This window comes from Ruditapes philippinarum, unplaced genomic scaffold, assembly GCF_026571515.1.
Source record: "Ruditapes philippinarum isolate M1 unplaced genomic scaffold, ASM2657151v2 ctg2204_1_1_1_1, whole genome shotgun sequence".
NCBI lineage: Eukaryota > Metazoa > Mollusca > Bivalvia > Venerida > Veneridae > Ruditapes > Ruditapes philippinarum.
The window spans coordinates 249,751-271,095 of record NW_026860548.1 but is presented as its reverse complement, the minus strand read 5'-3'; the positions used below and the strand labels follow the sequence as shown (position 1 = coordinate 271,095).

The window sequence follows — 21,345 nt, the reverse complement described above, 5'->3', positions numbered from 1 at the left end:
ATGTACCCCCACGAGTATGACGACAAAAATGCGGGTAACTAATACCTGCACTATGCATGTTTTGTTATACGATTTAACCTCACAAAAAGTCATGTGCCTTGCTATTTCCACACTGTATGTAATGAATGTTACCATTACCTCATGAGAAGTCATATGCCCTATTACTTCCACTCTTGGAGTGTCGAACGTTACCATTACCTCAAAAAAGTCATCATCCATGTGCCTCACTATACCCGCCATGGAAGCGATGAACGTTACCATTACCCTTAGGGATGTCATGCGCCTTACTATTTCCACCCTGGAAGTAATTAACGTTACCATTACCTCACGAGAAGAAATGTGCCTTACTATTCCCATACTGTAAGTGATGAAGTTACCATTACCTCACAAAGACATATGCTCTACTTTTTCCACCCTGGAAGTGATGAACGTAACCATTACCTCACAAGAAAACATGTGCCTTACTATTCCCATACTGTAAGTGATGAACGTTACCATTACCTTACTGAAAAGTCATATACCCTACTATTTCCAAACTGTAAGTGATGAACGTTCCCATTACCTTTAGGGAAGTCATGTACCCTACTATTTTCACCTTGGAAGTGATGAACGTTACCATTACCTAACGGGAATATATGTACCTTACTATTTCCACTCTGGAAGTGATGAACGTTACCATTACCTTAGAAAAAGACATGTGCTCTACTATTTTCACCTTGGAAGTGATGAACGCTACCATTATCTCATGAAAAGTCATGTGTCCTACTATTTCCACCCTTTAAGTTTGAAAATGACCATTACTTCACGAGAAGACATGTACCTTAGTATTTCACACTGGAAGTGATGAACGTTACCATTACCTCACGAAAAGTCATGTGTCCTACTATTGCCCTTTAAGTTTGAAATTACCATTACGTTACGAGAAGACATGTGCCTTACTAATTCACACTGGAAGTGATGAACGTTACCATTACCTCACGAAAAGTCATGCGTCCTACTATTGCCCTTTAAGTTTGAAATTACCACTACCTTACGAGAAGTCATGTGCCTTACTATTTCCACCCTGGAAGTGATGAACGTTACCTTTACTTCACAAAAAGTCATGTGTCCTACTATTTTACCCTTTAAGTTTGAAAGTTACCATAACCTCACGGGAAGTCGTTTGCCTTACTATTTCCAACCTGGAAGTGATGAACATAACCATTACCTTACGAGAAGTCATGTGCCCTACTATTTCCACCCTGTATGTGATGAATGTTACCATTACCTCACGAAAAGTCATGTGCCTTAATATATCCACCCTTTAAACGATAAACTTTACCATTACCTCACGAGAAGACATGTGCTTTACTATTCTAACACTGGAAGTGATAAACGTTACCATTACCTCACGGGAAGTCATGCGCTCTTCTTTTCCTTACCATTTCCTCACGAGAAGACATGTGCCTTACTAATTCACACTGGAAGTGAGGAACGTTACCATTTCCTCACGGGAAGTCATGTGCCCTTCTATTTCCACCCTTTAAGTTTGAAAATTACCATTACCTCACGAGAAGACATGTGCCTTACTAATTCATACTGGAAGTGAGGAACGTTACCATTTCCTCACGGGAAGTCATGTGCCCTTCTATTTCCACCCTTTAAGTTTGAAAATTACCATTACCTCACGAGAAGACATGTGCCTTACTAATTCACACTGGAAGTGAGGAACGTTACCATTTCCTCACGGGAAGTCATGTGCCCTTCTATTTCCACCCTTTAAGTTTGAAAATTACCATTACCTCACGAGAAGACATATCCCTTACTGTTTCCACCCTTTAAGTGATAAACGTTACCATTACCTCACGAGAAGTCATGTACCCTACTATTTCCACCCTTTAAGTCATGAACGAAATGATGAACGTAACCATGTACGAGTACAACGCAAATGACGTCACCTCAAAATATATGTACGGTTGTGCAATACCATTTTTACGGAGTCGCAAAAGCGGTACGGGTATATGATTATTATTATTATTATTGTTAATATTATGCCTTACTCACATTTGAAGTGATGAATGTTACGCAAAATAAAACATATAGAATGTATGCATGACGATGTCTCTGTAAACATTTAAGAAGTTAAGACTCTTAGGTGTGCTTGATTTGTCAATATTTGATTCTGTTTTACCTATATTCACAAATGTATGTTCACTAGAATAGACATAAAAAAGAATGGTATATTTACTCGTTTATATATTAACCTTTTTCCTGATGAAATACTTGTTCTGATTGATTGATTGTTTCAGTTGTTTTTTCTCAGTAGGCTTAAATAGTATTGACATTACAAAATCGTTTTATAGTACAGACGATGTTAAGAAATAAATATTGATTTAAAATATGTATGAAATGTGCTAAGTATTATGCTATGTATTATGTATTATGCTATGTATTATGCTATGTACTATTCGGATGTTGTGAAGTAGAAATATATAATTGATATTTAGATATATGTTTTACTGTATATGTCAAATATAAAATGTAAATAATTCCCTCTTCATAATAAAGGAATAAGTTCATGTATAAGATGAGACTATACCATAAAAATACGCACCATGTCAACATGTTTACAAGGTAGAGGATGTGTTGAGTTTTGTTGAAAGCTGGAGGAACGTTGGTGTGTTGTCTGTCATTATATAATTCATTTTAGTTGATTAACCACAAAAATACTTTTGTGGATCATTTTGAATATAATTAAAATTTTTTCAAAGTTTTTCCCCCCTTTTCTTTTATAAACAATTTTTTGAGCCCTTTTGTGATTGAAAAAAAATTTTCCCGGTCCTTTTTATGAAAAGGGAAAATTTTAGTAAAACCGAAAATTTTCCCAAAAATATTGCGGATGCGAGCGCGACATATATCAGTTTACATTTAGTCCCAATTAAAGGGGGTTTCAAGGGTTTTAATTTTTACCCTTTGGCCCATGCAAGAAAAAAAAACCTGCATTTTACCTATATTTAAAATAATTTGAGTATATGAAAAAAAATCCCGAAAAAATTTTTGGTCCAAAAACTTTTTCCCGGGTCTATGCAAAAATCGTTGATAAAATTTAAAAATTTGGTGTAAGAAGTAAATGAAATTTTAAATTGCAAATTTTGAAGATGTTTTTATTAAAAAAGGATCCCTTTTTTAAAAAATTTGCATATCTAAATTTTTTTGCCGTGTACCATGCTTGCTTGAAAATTTGAAAAAGTTAAAAAGGCAAATTTTATCAAAATTGGGTTTTTAATTATTTTTTTTGCGAAAAAGTTTGGGAAAGTAATTTTAAATTTTTCCCCTTTTAAACCGGGACTGGTTTTCCTTGATTTTTGTCTTTAATGTATTGAAAAAACAGTGATTTGTCAGCCGTTTTTTAATTTACATGTCTAATAATATTTAAATTAGCCCCCGGAAAAACAGGGTTTATATTTTTTTAAGGGGGAGTTTTGAAGTTTATATTACTTAATACAAAAAATGGGTTTTCAAAAAGCAAAAGTAAGATTTCTTTTGGCGCTATTTTTTTTTTCTTAAGTTCCCGTAAATGGGCCGACGGGGTGTTCTACGACTTAGGTGTATCTTGATTTTTTTGATTCGTTTTTTAGTTTTTATGTCTTTCGTTTTTTTTAAAATGGGGGTGATTTTTTTAATGAGCCCCCCTTTCTTTTAGCGGGAAAGTTTTTAAAAGGGGGTAGAAACGACTATCAAGATAAAAAATCAAAGTTAAATTTTTTAAAAACACTGACAAATATAATATAAAACTGATAGTCAAAGTAAATGTTTAAGTTTTTGCCTTAAGGTATAATATCAATTCGCACTCGGAGCACTGAAATGAATAATCGGGACTATTTTCTTAAGGCGGAGTCGTAAAAGATACGGTCTCGTTGAACCGACTTACTTGCGCAGTGATTCTTCAGGTAGAATCACCAACATTTCTGCAAACAATCGCAGTCGGGTGCTTGCACAAGAACGGCAAGGAGGTTAAAATTTTACAGATCTGATAGCCGGATAGTGTAAAGTTTGAAGTAAGTTTGAAAAACTTTATTTACTTTTTATACCGACTAATAGGTTTTTGTTAACTGGTTTAGCTTAATTCTTTTAAAATTTTATAAAAAAAGAGCATTTGAAAAAAGATTTGTCATCTAATAATTTTTTGCTGAAGGTATTAAAGTTATAAAAAATACGAAGATGAATTCATTAGAATTAATGTCAAATATTTGACATAAGATGCGCGCATGTTCAAAGTGAACATTTAGAAATCTAAGTTTAATTTTCCTCGGGGGAGTGACCAACATCAATTAAATTCAAATAGCTCAGTTAATCGTATAAACAAAATATTGATCTAAACGTGTTTCAGTGTCAAATTTGTTTACTGGTAAAAGAAAGAAATATTTATGTTTGAGTTATGCTCAAAACTTTTAGATACAATTTTTAAATAATTAAGAAGAATTAGATATTTTTAAAAATGGAAGAAAACATTGGTAAGTTTTATTTGTTTCTAGTAGAAAATATACCTTAAGAAAACCCAACAGTTAAATATTTGATATAGAAATAATATGTTTGCATGGTTATATACATTTTAAATGTTATTAATAGAAATCTTTCATTTATCACGGAATAGTCCAAATATGTTGTTTTGATTAAAGGTGTTTTGAAAAATAAGCTTAATAATCTTCACTTAATATAAATTTACGATTTCATCTTAATGCAAAAAATATCTTTGATCATTTAAATTTTAACTATTTTAGATAACCTTTGGCCATATCTTTGTATATTTAACATTTACGTGTTTTACAAACAGTAAAGATATAAACAGAAAAGAAATAAATGATTATTGTCTTGTTTACAACGACCATCTTTACCACTATTTTTTTGTTTGTTTTGTTTTGTTTTTGCTTTTTCTTTTCATTTCCCGCTAGATTTTTCTTTACTTCACTACGGTAGCTGCGTAAAATATTGCGGATACTTTCGTTACTTTATGAGTATATAGCGAGCTTACTTTTATTTTAGAGTTATCTCTCTTTCCGTGGCAGCTTAATATAAAATTAAATAAAATTTTGTTAGGACTTTTTGCTGCATTGTTGGGGCGTTCATAGAATATTTTTGGCTGTAAATGAATTTGTCTGAAATAATATCAAATTAAACTCGGGGAGGTTGGATTTTTCTTTTATGAGATGAAAGTCAGAATTATAGTGATTACATTTTTTACCACAATTACTATCATACTTACTAGATATTTTTATGATTTTATATAGTTTCTATATCCGTAAAATCGTTACATTTCAATACATGTACATTCATTTTATATAGATACATGTATATAATGTCGCAGAAAATGATTAAAGTCATGGTATTCATTAGTAGCATGTATAAAATAAGCAATCAGTTTACATAACAAACACACAATCTCTTTATAACGATTTATTTAAAAAAGGTGCAAACATGAATGTTATAATTTTTTCTAACAATGCCCTTCTTGGAAAATGTGAAATGTAAGTAGAAATATACGTCTGTGTTGTTGTTGTTATTATTTTACGAGCATTTTTATTAATTGTTATGGTTGTGTAGCGTTCGGACTTCTAACCGATCATTTATATAAAACATTAACAACACGTTACTTAAACAACGGTCATGGACACCTTAACATAGACACAAGTCTATCTGATTATTAATTTTAAAATGAATTACAAAATAAAACGAAAACGAGATCATGCATTGTAACGTATGAAGGACGACGCACTAACTGCAAAATTGTGAACAGTGCGCATCAATTCATTATGTTTGTGTTTTTAATTGCGGATTTTCAACTTTATTATATATAATCCCATGCTAATTTGAACGTTTTATTACAAGTTAAATCTATGTTATACATGTTTCTATCAAGAGTGACTTACCACATTTTTGGTTTATTATCTGAGTTATTATTTTATTATGGTTTTTGTACAAATATTTCCATGTGAACATAAATTTAAGATGGAGCTAAACGTTCGATGTAAGTAGACGATGTATTTTTATTTTTTAATATTTATATTTTTAATACTTATATATTTCGGCATTTGGCCTAAGTGTTAACTAAAGCGACTTGGTTTTTGATTCTTATTTAGCGGACAATTTTGGGCACCGCACAACTTGTTTCACATCCGAGCTTATGTTATGTTAAACTCAGTTAATGAAATTTTTATTGACATGTTTTAGAATTCCTTACATATTCTTTTTCTAGTTTTACTGCCACGTCTGCATAGGTATGAATAGACACAGGGACACTATAACATCAAAATTAAAAGAAAAACTGATAACATATATACCAGGCTATTATTGAAATAAACCAGTGACGAAACTTTTGTTTATTGAACATTCTATTTACCTTTGTTTATATAAAAAATAAATGGGAAATGGCATATTATACTGAACAAAGAACTGAAAGGTCTTTGCAGAACTTCAGGACAATCTCTCTGACATTCATGTCTTTATTTAAAGAACTTCTGGTTTCTTGCATTCAAAGACATCCTGTTCTTGAAGAGAGTTATTTGAAGAAAGCTATTTATGAAATATTTTACACTAGTTATTTTATGGTCGGATTTGCTTTTTGTTTTACAGCCATGGACTCAAAAGGGCAGGACGAAAATACAAGGCAGAGGAATGGTAAGATTTGTCTTTTCTTATCATTAACTTTTTAAGTTAAAAACAAACACTCCACTTTAAATGTCGTAAATAAACTTTTCAATATCTCAGTCTGGACAAAATAGTTAATCATTTTAGGGGTAATTTCAAAATGTGTAAGTTCTGACTGACTAGCGAACAAAGCAGGCATGGATTTGTCTGTACTGGCAAGATAACAGTTGATGCCAGCAGGTTCCTACCTAATACAAGCAGTAACTAGTATATACAAAATAGAATATATTCTCGGTCTTCATACATAGATACATATTAAATTGATACAAAAAAAGTCCTGGTAAGACGCGCAAAGTAAGTACAGTTGACTCTCAATAAGTCAAAATCGCTTTACTCAAAATTCCGCCTTAGTCGAATAATTTCTTAAGTTCCGTCAAATTTCCTTCTTTATCTTTGTATTTTAACTCCGCTTAGGTCAAATTTTGACTTACCGAGACTCCTGTTTAGTCGAAAAAAAAATTTGGTTCCTGTCAATTAAAGTGCAACATATTTTCATCTCAATTAGTCGAAGTGTGAAAACAGCCGACTGATCAAAGGTCGGTGACATCATGGTGAGATGTTGTCATTCGTGATTTACATGTTTCATAGTAATTTTTAATTGCCCGTCATCATGTATAATTAACACGTCGTAAAAATGGCTTTAATCCGTTTCAGGACTTAATTGGTTTTAACAGTTAGATAACTAAATTAAAATTTAACTACATTGCTTTAAGAAAGTTGACTCGTGCTGGTCTGACGGGTGTTAGTCAAATAATAGCTTAGGTATTGATGTGTGTTATCAACGTAAATAACATTTGTAAATTAATGTTCCGTCATATTGCATACATTAATTTGTACTTCCGGTTCACGATAGTTGCTAATTTCATTTTCGTCCGATGATCAATTAAATCAAATATAATTGTGTGTTTATGTTTCACTATTAATATACATGTATTAAATTTTGAATGATATATTTTTGTTCATTTATAATTTGTAGTTGTAAGTTATATACCCTCATTTCAATGGTCAAATATTGCAGCATTGCCGCTAATAACAATAACAACCTACTTCTTTACACATTCAATCAGGCGCATGTATATACATGTACGAATGTCAATGTAATGGCGGGAGTTCCACATTACTCGAATTCCGTTTCTCTCGAAGTAAAATATAATTATATACATGTATATACATTTGCATATTGACACGTGTTGGCTTACTATATTAAGAACATTAAATTCTTTGATAAATGCGCATTCACTGAAAGATTTATTGTTTTTGTCGTGCATTCAAAAATATGAACATAATGATTGTCTAATTACATGCATTGATTTAATGTACAAGATTGTAATTAACGGTTTATGATGTATCTACGGTGTATTTAGATACGTTTACATGCTTTTAAACATTGGCAAGAGGGCGTGTAGAGTTTACAATAATTTAGTAAAATAAATAAGGTAAATGTAAAAGTTGTTTTGATTTCCTCATAAACAAAGGTTGTAATATCTAAAATGCAAAAATTGGAGACATAATATATGTTGTTTTTATTTGTATTTCTCTTTATCTGTTTGAGTTTTTCTTTACTGGTGTCAAAGTAAAGGTTAAGCCAAGTTAGGATTGCATATTAGTTTAGATACGCTCACCTTATTTATTAAGCGGTAATGTGTGCATTGGAAAGAAACTAACCAAATACACGTTTTCGGTGACGTCACAAAACAAATATATGACAATGCAATTATTTGGCACTGCCTAGACAATTGGAGTTCAATTATTCATTTACTTTAATACTCGACATCTAGTATACTGGTATTGTGCGTGGTTTAAACGCTAGTAATGTTCAGTTTTAAGATAAGCAATAATTCGTTTAAATATATGTTTAATCTGTAAAATCGTAAAATGAGCGTGAATAAGATAATCAGCAAATGATGATACATATTGTTTTACATATATATTGTCCGGTTCAAGGTCTGGTTAATTACAAACATAAACATGCTTAAATACATTGTGTATATATAAATAACATTGAAATGCAAAACAGATAAAAGTCATTTGCTTGTCCACCTTCCCTTTCATACATATTTCCCTACTAATAATTAATTTATAATACGTATACTTAGAGTAGAACAATTATGTATGTCACCTAAATTATAATTCATCTTCTTGTCTGTGAGTCCATGAATATAATAATATTACTGATGGTTATTCCCGGAAACGTCCAATTGAAGTTTTATTTAAGATAGTTTATCAAATCTAATTCATTTTTCCCATGTTCATTAAGTAAAGATTTTATTCAGATTCAAAACAATGTCATTTGTTTTTTCTCTGGAACGAGGACATACAAGAGCTTTCTTTAACATTTACCTGCAAAAACCGAAGGTGATATACTAGTAGCTTTTGCCCAGGTTGGCCTGCACAACCATAAAGGGCCACTAGGCCTTAAATGTTGGTTTACATTATTTTCATCCTGATTACCCTTAAATTGATAATGGACAGTACATAGAAATTCAGCAGAACAAGTTGTACATGGGCAATGATGAGCAACCATTAGAGTATGATACCAATAAAATTAATACCTGGTCGTTAGTCACGGGTAAAAATAAATCATTTTGTGGTAGGGAACTGTTACAATTTCAAGGTTTTGTTAGATTATGCGTGATGAAATAATAAATTTTATATCGCATGAACTTGTGCACAGTCAGAAAACGAATATAAATGTCTTTGCCATTTATGGCTCATGGGGTAATAACCTAAGAACATATAAGCTTTAACATACTCTAATGCCTTTTTGCTAAGGTCTGCTCTATAATAATAATAATAATAATAATAATAATAATAATAATAAAAAAAAAAATAATAATAATAAAAATAATAATAATAATAATACTGTATTATGTATTTTGGATGTGAAATAAATAAATAAATAAATAAATAAATAAATAAATAAATAAAAAAATAAATAAATAAATAATTAAATTAATTAATTAATTGATTAAATACCTCAAATTTAAACTATTATAACATATTTTTTATGTTTTCTAAGGTTTTGGTGATTATTAAGTCTGAAGATAGCTTTAAAGTTCGCGATAAGTAGTGACAATAAACAATCAGATAAAGGGGCGTTTTACTCTGGTTACGTAATAAACACCGAGACGCGGTCCAGATATTCCGCCGTCGGATATTCTAGCATTCAATGGTGAAATAATGTCATCATCAGATTAGAAAAGTAAAATAAAATAACATTATATTACTTTAAGGGGAAGACTGGGAATCATAGTTGACGATTATCTAATTGCGATGATGCAATTTTCGTTTGCAATGTGAATTATTATGGTGATAAAACATTTCAAAGTGTTCGTTTACACCATTTAAGAAAACAACATAAGATTCGTTATACTATAAATACCGTGAATAATGACAGAAACGTTTTTAGATCGTTAACTGTTTTGATACACCGATTTTAATGCTTTCATTTTACTTTAAAATCCTCATAACCATTTTAGATAAAATCAAAGATCGTTTTGATTTAAATTTTGTAATTGACAAAGTAAGATAAAATGACGTAAACGGTGCGTGCAAATTTACAGTGATTATGAAATTGACTTAAGTATATACTGTTTATCAAATATTCAGTCTGGGCTGTTTAAGATAGAACAGAACATATATTCGACATAAACATAACACGCTTATTGTGGTTAAACAAAGAAAACATAAATATTCATGTTATAATATGAGAGATATATACATATATTAATAATGATGATTTTAACATATTATATCAAATTGACCATGCATTAGCTGTAAAAGATATTCTTATATTGTCTTTGTTTTGTAAAATTGTTCTCATAACAGAAAACACGTGTTCTTATTTTCTACCAGATGTGACTATATTTTGCTAAGGAAGATAATGGAAGTTTTTTAACGATAACGAAATATTGTAAATATATATAATGAAATAAAAGATTATAATTACATACAACCAAACTAGATACCTCACTTTTTTAAGTATCTTGAAATAGACCATTTTTTACAATAGTTTTTTTAAATTTATTTCATTTAAACAGGTATATTAAAATCTCCGAGTACAGGTGAGTTTTAAACCGCTTGTGCAGACATTTGTAACTATGGTAACGATGTATGATTTATAAAATAATATGAACAAATAAGTTGTCATGAATATAAGATTTAAATATTGTAACAATAAAACGGTTAAATGATTTAATGGCGTTGACTTTGAAAGTACACTAAAGCCAATTTTACATTATTTTATTGACTGTCTATACTCAAATGTGCAAATATGAAGCGCATTGACATACATTTTTATATCATATTTACTCAGTCATTATATGAAAGCACATGAGTGCACGAGTTATTGACAATAGAAATCATACCCATTTATTTATGTATACATGTGATTACATTGCATGAATTTATATGACAGCATATTTGACCCCTTGTTTTGTTTTAAAACGTGCGTGTGTCTAGTTTTAGAAACGCATCATGCATTTAGCATGTTTAATAACACAGCTTGGTATGATGGTTTGATTTTGCTTGAATTCTTAGAATAATCAAAAGTAAATAATTATTAATTTTATGTTTTCCTGTTTGTAAATCCTTAGTTAACCACAGAAGTTCTTCGTTTTATAATTGTAATATTCGCTCTTAAAGCTTCTTTGTTTGCCTTTTGCATAGAAAGTCTATAAAATCAAACCGTGGACTTCACAAAGTTTGGATTGACCTGCATGTGAATTTGTAAACGTAGAAAAATATAATCCTTCATTTGATGTACCGTAAATTAAATTGTACTAAGATTTTTTCAATTTTTGTTATTGATTTTTTTATCAGTTGTGGTAAGTAAGCCATACTACAAACTGCTACAAACCTGATTGACTGCGCTTCTACTCTACTTCTACTGCGACCTGTTCCGTACATTATTTATTTTTATCATTAGTAAAAATGACACGATGCCTTTATGTAAATACAGGCTGCTTTAAAAGATATGGTAAGACTCCGTGAAGGTAGCAATGCAAACTGCAAACTAGATAGAATGTTTTTATCAAATGCACATGACTTTAGCTTTGAAAGCACAACTATATTACAAGATTACATCCTTTCGTGTCCTGGCGCTGTTCTGTTACGCTTATTAATGACATTTTGCATGTAAAGCCCACATTTATAAACGCCAAACCACCTCTTTATTATAGATTTTCACCCCATTTAATCACCTTGTACGTATTTCATATCTCTGTACGTTATATAATGTCCTTAATTATATTTTCCTAACAATTTATCATATATCAAATAAACTTATTTGTATATAAGATGCTGACAATTTCTTTGTTTTAGAAACTTTAAAATAATTAATTCGATTAAGTATAGCACTTAATTTATGTAGTATTAAAGTAATAGTAATACACATGATATGATATTTTGTACATTATGTTTATTGTGTGATATTTCAGGTGCCGGTGGAAGACGTGGAAGTCTGTACGCTAATCTCCAACTTCCAAACAAACCCAAGAGACCTCATATACCGTCTAGTGATGGTAGGATTTATAATCTCATATAATATTGCTCATTTCATTTTAAAATTAAGATCATCAAACTTGTGAAATGAAAGCTTTGTCTTGGTTAAATCAGTTGTATACAATCTTCAAAAAAAAATAATATGTTTTTGCAATAAATTCACCTTTTGAAGCAGCGACAAAAGTTCCGTTGCAAGGTTCGGTATATTTTGAAAATTACAAATCGTCTGCTTCAGACTTGAATGAGGAGGAAACCGCACATACTCTCACAGACCAGGAATATTTCCCAGTAGACATTGTACAAAATGTGCTCAACAATGTCAAGGATAAAGGGCACAAAAGTCACAACGTTTTTTGCCAACTCGACACACTGAAAACGTTCATGGGCAACTGGGAGTGGAGAGAAACTGCCAGGTACAAATTACACATAAATGTACTTTTATCATCTATCATATATTAAGACTAAATGATCATATCTTTAAATGAGGATAACTTAAGTTAAACTGGTGTATCAGTCTGGTGTAACATTATATCATGAACATCAAACAAAATAACACAGAAAACAGTTAATGTATGGAAGTGTTTTTTTAAAAGTCTCTTGGAAAATGCACATATTATTTATGAGGTTGCTTATTTAGATGGGTTAAGTTTGAAGAGGTAGTGGAGGAAGGTGGTAAGAGATGGTCAAAACCGCACGTAGCGTCATTGTCAATGCACGCAATGTTGGAGACAAGAAAGATGTTGATGGAAGGTAGTCTCTTGCTAGACTTGGATATCTTCTCGATGGGAGAAATGGCCGGTAATTATTTACAACGATTGATTTCAATAATAATTTAATTTGAAGTTATTAAATAGAAGTTCTCTTCAGGTCAAAAAATTACTTTTCTTTCTTTTTTCATTGCTTATTTAGAAAAATAACACAAGTTAAAATATGTTTAATGACTTGTTTATTTATTATTTAGTGGGTTGCACTGAGTTGTTTTTTTACATGAAGGAAATGGTAATATTTTTTTCAAAGATTTGTGTAACATTTGATGCATGTCTGGAGTAATAACTTATGTGCACATTTTCAGATCATCACCTGACCCCATGTTTTCCAGAAATACTATTTTCATTGTGCAGAATGACCCAAAAATGAAAAATCTTGCAACGCTTTTCACTGAAATTGGGCTAAGAATCGCTAAAAAAAATTGATATTCATTTTAATTATAATTATGTTTCTTTATCATCCTTTGTAGATTTTTTTTCATTTTAATTGCTTCACATGATATATGTAAGGATTCCAAATTTTATGTTTGTAGGCTTTTTGACCTTAGCAAGCTACATTATTAAAGTAAAACATTTTCTTTTAGATGAATTGTTGGATCACTGGATTGATCATGACCACCTGGACCACAAGTTAAGACAATATATGAGAGATATTTTGCTCAGAAAGCATAAACATAGCCATGTTCCCCGCCCCAAGGAGGAAAAGAAGGAAGCCAAGAGGTTGGAGAGTGTTGGTAAGTAAACGTTATTCTAGTCACTCTCGCGAACGAATATGTATGTAGTTACTCCTTGGTACATTTTGTATTCCCCTTGCATTGCCAGTTACTTCCGCGTATAAATGCCGGTGTAATTTTGCATTCGTCTTTTAACAAGTAATTTATATATAGAATTTGTAAAGTTTAGAAAAAAGAATTTTACTGTTATGTGCTTGTTTACTGTTTTAGCAAGCACTACCAGTTTGACAAGTATGAATTCTCACGGCAGTTCCACTGACCTGGAGGGACTTGTCGCCCAAGATTACAAGGTAATATTTTCTCTTACGTTACCATGAGCTTCTATACCTTCTAACATTTACATATTTAAACACTTACATAAAAAAGTAAGTATTCAGTAATCATTTGACTTAAGTTTGTTAACATAAGTACCACTGACCAAACAATTTGAGTGAGATTTTTGACAATTTTAATATTTGTAACGAATAAACAGTACATCTGTTCCAAAACTTTTATTAATTTTTAAACACATTTATTCTTAGTCTGAAGAAAAAGCAACGGCAAACAACCCTTTAACTAGTTTCTATACTTTTTTCCAGCCAAACAGTAATTTTATGAGGAAGATTCCGAAGGGATCCGAGGTGTGTAATATAATGGTTGGGGAACTGGAGGATCTCCATACCCCAATCCTTGGCCTCATTAGACTTAAAGAGGCCCGTCTTCTTGAGGGAATCTCAGAAGTTAAGTTGCCGACCAGGTCAGTAATTGATACTGTAAATTTATGTCTGAAATGTGCTTTAATAAATATAAATGAATATGACAAACCGTTCAGCTTCATACGTTCTGTAAGAATCTCCGCTGTGACAAGTTGGCTATAGATGGCGATACAGAGGTATCAAAATAATCTTATAACTCTCATCACTACTTTAAATGTTATTATTTAATGTTTTTTATATCGTAGATTTGTGGCATGCATATTTGGACCACGGGGTTTCACAAACGCACGAGAAGTTGGAAGATGTATCGCAACTATGATGACTGATGATGTAAGTAAATGATCAGTAGTAAAAAAAACTCAAGTTTGATTTTACACATGTTATAAATGAAATGAAAAATAATAACAAAGTTAATGACTGATTCTTGTCTTCCAAATAAATAGTTTAGATACGTAGAAGGTATTGTTCATTTTCGGATGTGAAATAATCATCTTTATCTGCCTTAATTGATAAAGTTTTTGGATTTTTTATATCGTTTATATTTTGTGATAAATGTTTATTTCAGGTGTTCAGAGAGGTAGCATACAAGAGTCGTAGTATAAGCGACCTGATTGCTGGCCTTGATGAGTTCGTTGAGCAAGTCACCGTTCTACCACCATCAGAATGGAACCCCAAAATAAGAATTGAACCACCACAAAAAGTTCAATCTCAGGTATTAGCAAGATTCAGTTGTTTTTAAATCATGAATAAACTTCGTAAATCATATATCAAAAGTATACCTTGGTAAAAAAGAAAGAAAAATCAATTTAAAGTTATTTGAGAAAAATCTTCCATCACATTCAATCGCTACCCACTACTAGTATTTGAATAAAAATGCCTTTCATAGGAAAATATATAAGTGTACAATTATGATTGTTAAACAGTCATCAACCGGAAACTTTCACACTAATTCTCTTTTATAGATGCACCGACGTATGTCATCTGCACAGTTACTAGACTATAAAGGTGATGATGATGACGAAGGCGGACACGGGGATGACCCAACATTGCAGATGTCAAAAATGTAATAATTATCAACGTTTTACCTTTTCTAAAATAGTTATTTAATTATTCATATATAAGTTTTTGTACATAAGATAAAAATAAATTTAAAGAGTTAAATTATCAATTAGAAAAACGATTAATTATATTTTAGACCATTTAATGGCCTTTACAACGACATTAAGAGAAAGATCCCATGGTATTGGTCAGATTATAAAGATGGAATTCATATACAGTGCCTTGCCGCCTTTGTTTATGTGTTTTTGGGGACTTTTACACCAAATGTCACATTCGGTGGTTTACTTGGACAAGCAACTGATCAGTATATGGTAAGTGACTAAGAAATAAATTAAATAGCAATTTGAAAACTGATAAAAACAATTATTTGCACACAATATATTGAAATTATAATTGTATCAGTTATAAGCTAAACTTTGACAAAATGTTTATCGAAAAATTGGATGTCTGAAATAATGCATCTGTTTTACAAATATATAAGTAAAGCCGGAAAGTTGGTATATGATATTAAATGGGACTTAAAATCCTAAAAATAACTACGACTCTGTATATTCATTATAAAAACAAAACGTAATATTTTATACAGTAAAGGCAGTCAAAATTAGCGTTATCATTTAAGTTAACTTCATGTGCTACGAACAGGAAAGGTTGATATATATATCGACAAGAACTTGATTTTGTTGTAAAACTATTCATTTTAGGGTGTGATGGAATGTATATTTGCGGCTGCTGTGACAGGAATTATATTTGCTTTGTTTTCTGGACAACCATTAAATATCCTCGGAAGTACCGGACCTATGTTGGTGTTAGAAACCATTATTTACAACTTGTGCAAGTAAGTCAAACATGGATGCTAGTTAGAAAGTTTTCCAGACGTATTCGCTGAAATCATTTATCAATAATTTTATTGTGAAATACGACTTACTACTGATAAGTAAATTATTTTATCTACCATTTTGTTTTATTTATGTTTTATACAGGGATAATGACTGGGATTTCATGCCTGCACGTGTTTGGATTGGATTCTGGACGTCGGCGTTCATCCTGCTCATTGTAATATTCAATCTTAGCGCTCTCGTGAAATATATTACTCGTTTCACGGAGGAGAGTTTTGCCACCCTTATTGCAGTGATCTTCATTGTGGAGGCGTTTAAGAAATTGTTTGAGATCGAAACGGATTATCCAGTAAATGGAGATCCGGACACGTTTATCTCGACCAACTGCTCCTGCATTCAACCCAACTGCTCCGCCTTGCTGACAACTACAGTGGCTTCAGTTGCTAGCAGCACACCGAGTACGTACATTTAATTACCCGCCTCGTAGTATTTCCAATCTTTTCCGTGACGCTCATTTAAGGGGGATTAATGAAGTAACATTTTTTCAAAATTACCTTTAGTACTGATGTATTAAATTAAGAAAATCCAAATATAAACAACTTTGGAAATGATGATATAGGAGCAAGTGTATTTTCGCGTTAAAAAGTTTATACTGGCATTACATGTCCTACACCAGAAAGCATTATTTTCACATATTTTCATTATAATTTATATTTTATATAGTGACGGCACTTTCAAGGAACTTGACAGATATCTGTGCAAACATCACCGATATGGAATCCATGAACAAGACCATCAACTGGGATAACGCTACAGAATGTGTTGATTTCGGAGGTTATACCATTGGAGATGGCTGTAACCCACCACATTATGTGGCCGACGTTTTCTTCTTCAGCGTTCTCCTTTTCCTCGGTACATTCGGAGTGGCTGTAGTGTTGAAAGATTTCAAGATGACAACAATTTTCCCAACATTTGCTAGACAACTTATCAGCGACTTTGCCGTACTTTTGTCAATTATCATCTTCGTCGTTATTGATATTCTTGTCGGTATCAACACACCTAAACTGCTTGTACCAGAAAAATTCGAGGTTAGTTTAATAATAATTATAACAAGATTAACTGTTTATGCAATATATATAAATCTTCAGATTAATTGTTATACAAGATTTATTTATCATTAGATTAATTGTTCATGAAAGTTTAATACCATATCAGACTAAATTTTCATGCAAATCTATGCTACCTAACTAATAGTTTAAACATTTCTATACCTTCGATTACTTCTGCAGACATTTAATATACTCACAGTATATAATTATTTCTGCAACATTATTTTCTATTATAATTATATAGCCAACAAGAAGTGACCGTGGATGGTTGATTAACCCAATCAGCGATAAGAACCCCTGGTGGTTGGCTATTGCCGCAGCTGTCCCTGCCCTTTTATCTGTCATCTTGATCTTCCTCGATCAACAAATCACAGCTGTCATTGTCAACAGGAAAGAAAACAAACTCAAGGTAATCTAGGGACTTAAAGGGACTTAAATCTTTCTTTATCTTACGTATACATAAATAAAGAAATTCAATCTTTTGTGTTTATGTATTTGCTTAAAGGTCAGTATTTTGATTGATTCGATTGTAAGTTTATTCCAGTATAACATTATTTGTCGATGTCTCCAAAATTGTCTTATAAAACTTCAATCCATTGATTTTATTTCACAGAAAGGAGTCGGTTACCATTTGGACATGTTCGTTGTTGCTATTACTGTTGCCATCCATTCAATACTCGGTCTACCATGGTATGTAGCCGCCACTGTATCAGCTCTTGCTCACGTCAACAGTTTAAAGAGAGAATCTGAGTGTACCGCACCTGGTGAGAAGCCACAGTTCCTTGGCTGCAGGTAATGCTCATAAAATATTATCATTGAAGACAATTTCCTATAGGTTAAAGAAATTGATATATATTCAGGCTATGAGGAATGATTGATTCCTCTTTGTTCAGTGTTGAAGATTGAATACTGATTAGGCCGGTGCTAGGGGGCAAGAGAGATATTACATAATTTTTATATCATTATCTCACTTTAATCAGAGTCTGTAGTCTCCTTCTTTTCAGATTTTTTAACAAGTTTGTATCTTCAATATGAATTAAATACACGTATTGCCTTTTGAATAAATAGTTTTACTCTGTGACCAAAATATTGTCTCAGGCCAGTATTTCTAGAAAAAGAAGTTTAATATTTTCAGAGAAAACAGACTTACTGCCCTTGCCATTGGTGTTCTAAGTGGAGCTGCTGTCTTCATCACTGCTGTACTTAAGGTAAGCAACGTTGTTAGCAGAATGGGCATCCTGATAGCTGACTCCAAATCACTTGCCTCTCACCGCTGTAGGATCGAATCCCACCAGGGACTTTGGATTCCTTCATGTGAGCAAGTAATCCAGCTAGCTTACGGAAGGTCGTTGGTTTTACTTGGCCTTAAAAAATACACAAATGGGTACCTTAGGTCTTCTTCCAAAAGTAAACATTTTAAGTTGCCATAGGAACGTTGCAGTGGCGGTGTAACTTAATACCAAACAAAAAAAGTTAGCCGGATAAATCACTCTATAAACGTCAATAAAACATTTATAGATAAGGTTATCATTGATGTCACTGTTTTTGTGATTTTCTTTGATGTCCATCATGTTGAACCAGTGAACATTTTATAAATTTTTTTGGTGTTATTAAATCAGAAATATTCAAATCATATCAACATTTTAGGTGATTCCTATGCCTGTATTGTATGGAGTGTTTTTCTACATGGGTTTCTCAGCTATGAGGGGCATGCAGGTAAGATTTACATGTACATTATATGTTCTTTTGATGATCAATGACGTCATTGTTACACCATGTTGTTTTTTTTAAAATTTATTCCAGTAATGTGTTGGCATTTTCATTTGACATTCGTCTTTATAGTAACTGTTTAACCAACGTTTAAGATATTTCATAATGACAACATACATGTATAAATACATCCTTGTTTTTTCAGCTTGTCGACCGTCTTTTCTTGTTTGTGCAACCAGTTAAATATCAGCCAGACCTTACATACCTCCGTCATGTTCAGTTGTACCGGGTACACATATTTACTGTTGTTCAAGTATTGTGTCTCGGTGTCCTCTGGGCCGTCAAATCAATCAAAGCCATCTCAATCGGATTCCCTCTTATGGTATGTAAATCAAAACTCTTCAACGTCAAACTTCACAAACAGTATTAAACAAAGTATTTTGCTCTACACTATGTATTTATAATCAATTCAACTGAGCACAAATTGTTTACATTTGTTGGATATTTTCATTATATTCAGATGGTAATCACGTGGTTTATTTAATAGGTGCTCGCTACCGGTGTTGTAAGGAAGATCCTTGAATGTTACTACACGCAATATGAACTAAAATATCTTGACGACTTACTGCCGGGAAAACACGCGGAAAAACCAGGTGACAAGGAGAGAATGATTGGAAGGGTATGTTCACCACGTGATCAGTAACGTTCCACGTGATAAATTATTATCCAGACATAAAGTTGTATGAAAAGTTAAAATTTAAACAATTTCTCTGATATTAATGTACAAATATACATATTATAAATGCTATTTTGCAAATAAAGTAGTTGTTAAGATTTAAGGAAACCACGACTGTACTAAGAGTATAATAGGTATTCCATGACAACCTATCAAAAAAATAAGAGAATTTAACGTTGGAATATGTTCATTACAGACATCAGATATTTTCCATCTAAATGATTCACCTGCAAAATTAAAACAGGTATCTCATAAACAGATTACATAAACTGAATGAAAATATGTGCGCTGTATATGTATAACACTATATCTGAAACATATCAGCTTAGTTCAGTATTGCCTAACTCGAAACACATACAATGCTTAAAAATGTGAATCAACAATTTTAGAATGTGTTCATTTTTAAATTGATAAGTAATTTATTGACTAGTATATCTTGTTAATGTCACAAGCGTTTCCTGTTGTATGCTGAAAGTAATACTTTGAATAATAACAAAAAATAATGATAATCATAACAACATCATCTATGATAATAATATAAATAATAGTAATACTCTAATCAAATATAATATAGCTTTAATATAATTATATTTAGTATATTGAAGCATGTAACAGACAGATGTGTACAAATTGAGCAATGTGACCAATTATCACTTAGCACCTACATTACTAAACTTATACTGTAACCCTTGACGGTCGGGACAACATGTTTTTAATTTTAATTTAAACATACATTTTGTTCTATAAACAATTTGTAAAAAGTATCAGTTACATAACATAATAAAGAACTTTTTGGATAAGTGATTACTGTAATAGACACGTTTGAAGGATGTTACAGTCACTGTCGTTTTAATCTATATAATGCTCATTATACCATGTTAACGATCATTTCAGATGAACTATGCTTTCGACGAACCACCAGCATATAAACCCTCTCTAACAAATGGCGAGAAGAAAAAACCAGTGTTCTTTGTCGATGAAAATGATGAAACGAAGATAAATGATACAACTTCTCATTTATAAAACATACAGTGACACATTTGTGTGATAAACATTTTCAGTACAAATTGAATTTATAAGCTAGAAATATAATTGTGATATAAGAAAGTTTGCAAGCATAGTAACTTTCAATGCCATTTTCTACCTGTTGTCTTCCCAAAACGATATAGAGTGTATATACATGTATGTGCAATTTCAAATGCAAGTTTACAGGTTTTATGTTGTCGAAGCTATATGTATAATTTGCAAATGTGTAAGGTAGCTTATGACTTTAAGATATATGTATGAGATATGAATTTTATGATTTTGTTTAGAGTATGTACGAAGGGAGAAGGAATCATTTTTGTAGAATATGTCACAAAGTTTGGTTTGTTGCAGACATTAAAATATGTATTATTATTATTTGTGTAATTGAAGTTTAACGGGTGGTCAGACATAAACACAGTTACCTTGAATCTCTCAAGTAACAACAGATGTCTGTCACGTATAATACCAATATCAATGCTTTGTGCTG

The 21,345-nt window shown here is 31.6% G+C and overlaps 1 protein-coding gene across 2 annotated transcripts; it reads left to right on the top strand.

The window, feature by feature from the left end:
- Nucleotides 1-3,888: 3,888 nt before the first annotated feature.
- Nucleotides 3,889-21,031, top strand: LOC132760559 (electrogenic sodium bicarbonate cotransporter 1-like). 2 transcript variants are annotated; one of them, XM_060752557.1, is made up of 23 exons: nt 3,889-4,037; nt 6,610-6,654; nt 10,725-10,748; nt 12,123-12,206; nt 12,422-12,599; nt 12,824-12,984; nt 13,538-13,687; nt 13,898-13,977; nt 14,266-14,423; nt 14,628-14,712; nt 14,948-15,094; nt 15,345-15,445; nt 15,578-15,752; nt 16,143-16,276; nt 16,422-16,735; nt 17,001-17,365; nt 17,631-17,795; nt 18,000-18,178; nt 18,522-18,594; nt 19,034-19,102; nt 19,302-19,478; nt 19,644-19,775; nt 20,727-21,031. In XM_060752557.1, exons 2-23 carry the CDS (start codon nt 6,612-6,614, stop codon nt 20,853-20,855), a joined length of 3,123 nt encoding a protein of 1,040 aa, XP_060608540.1. In that variant the 5' UTR covers nt 3,889-4,037; nt 6,610-6,611; the 3' UTR covers nt 20,856-21,031. The 2 variants fall into 2 exon arrangements, with proteins under 2 accessions (XP_060608540.1, XP_060608541.1); XM_060752558.1 differs by lacking the exon at nt 10,725-10,748.
- Nucleotides 21,032-21,345: the final 314 nt, after the last annotated feature.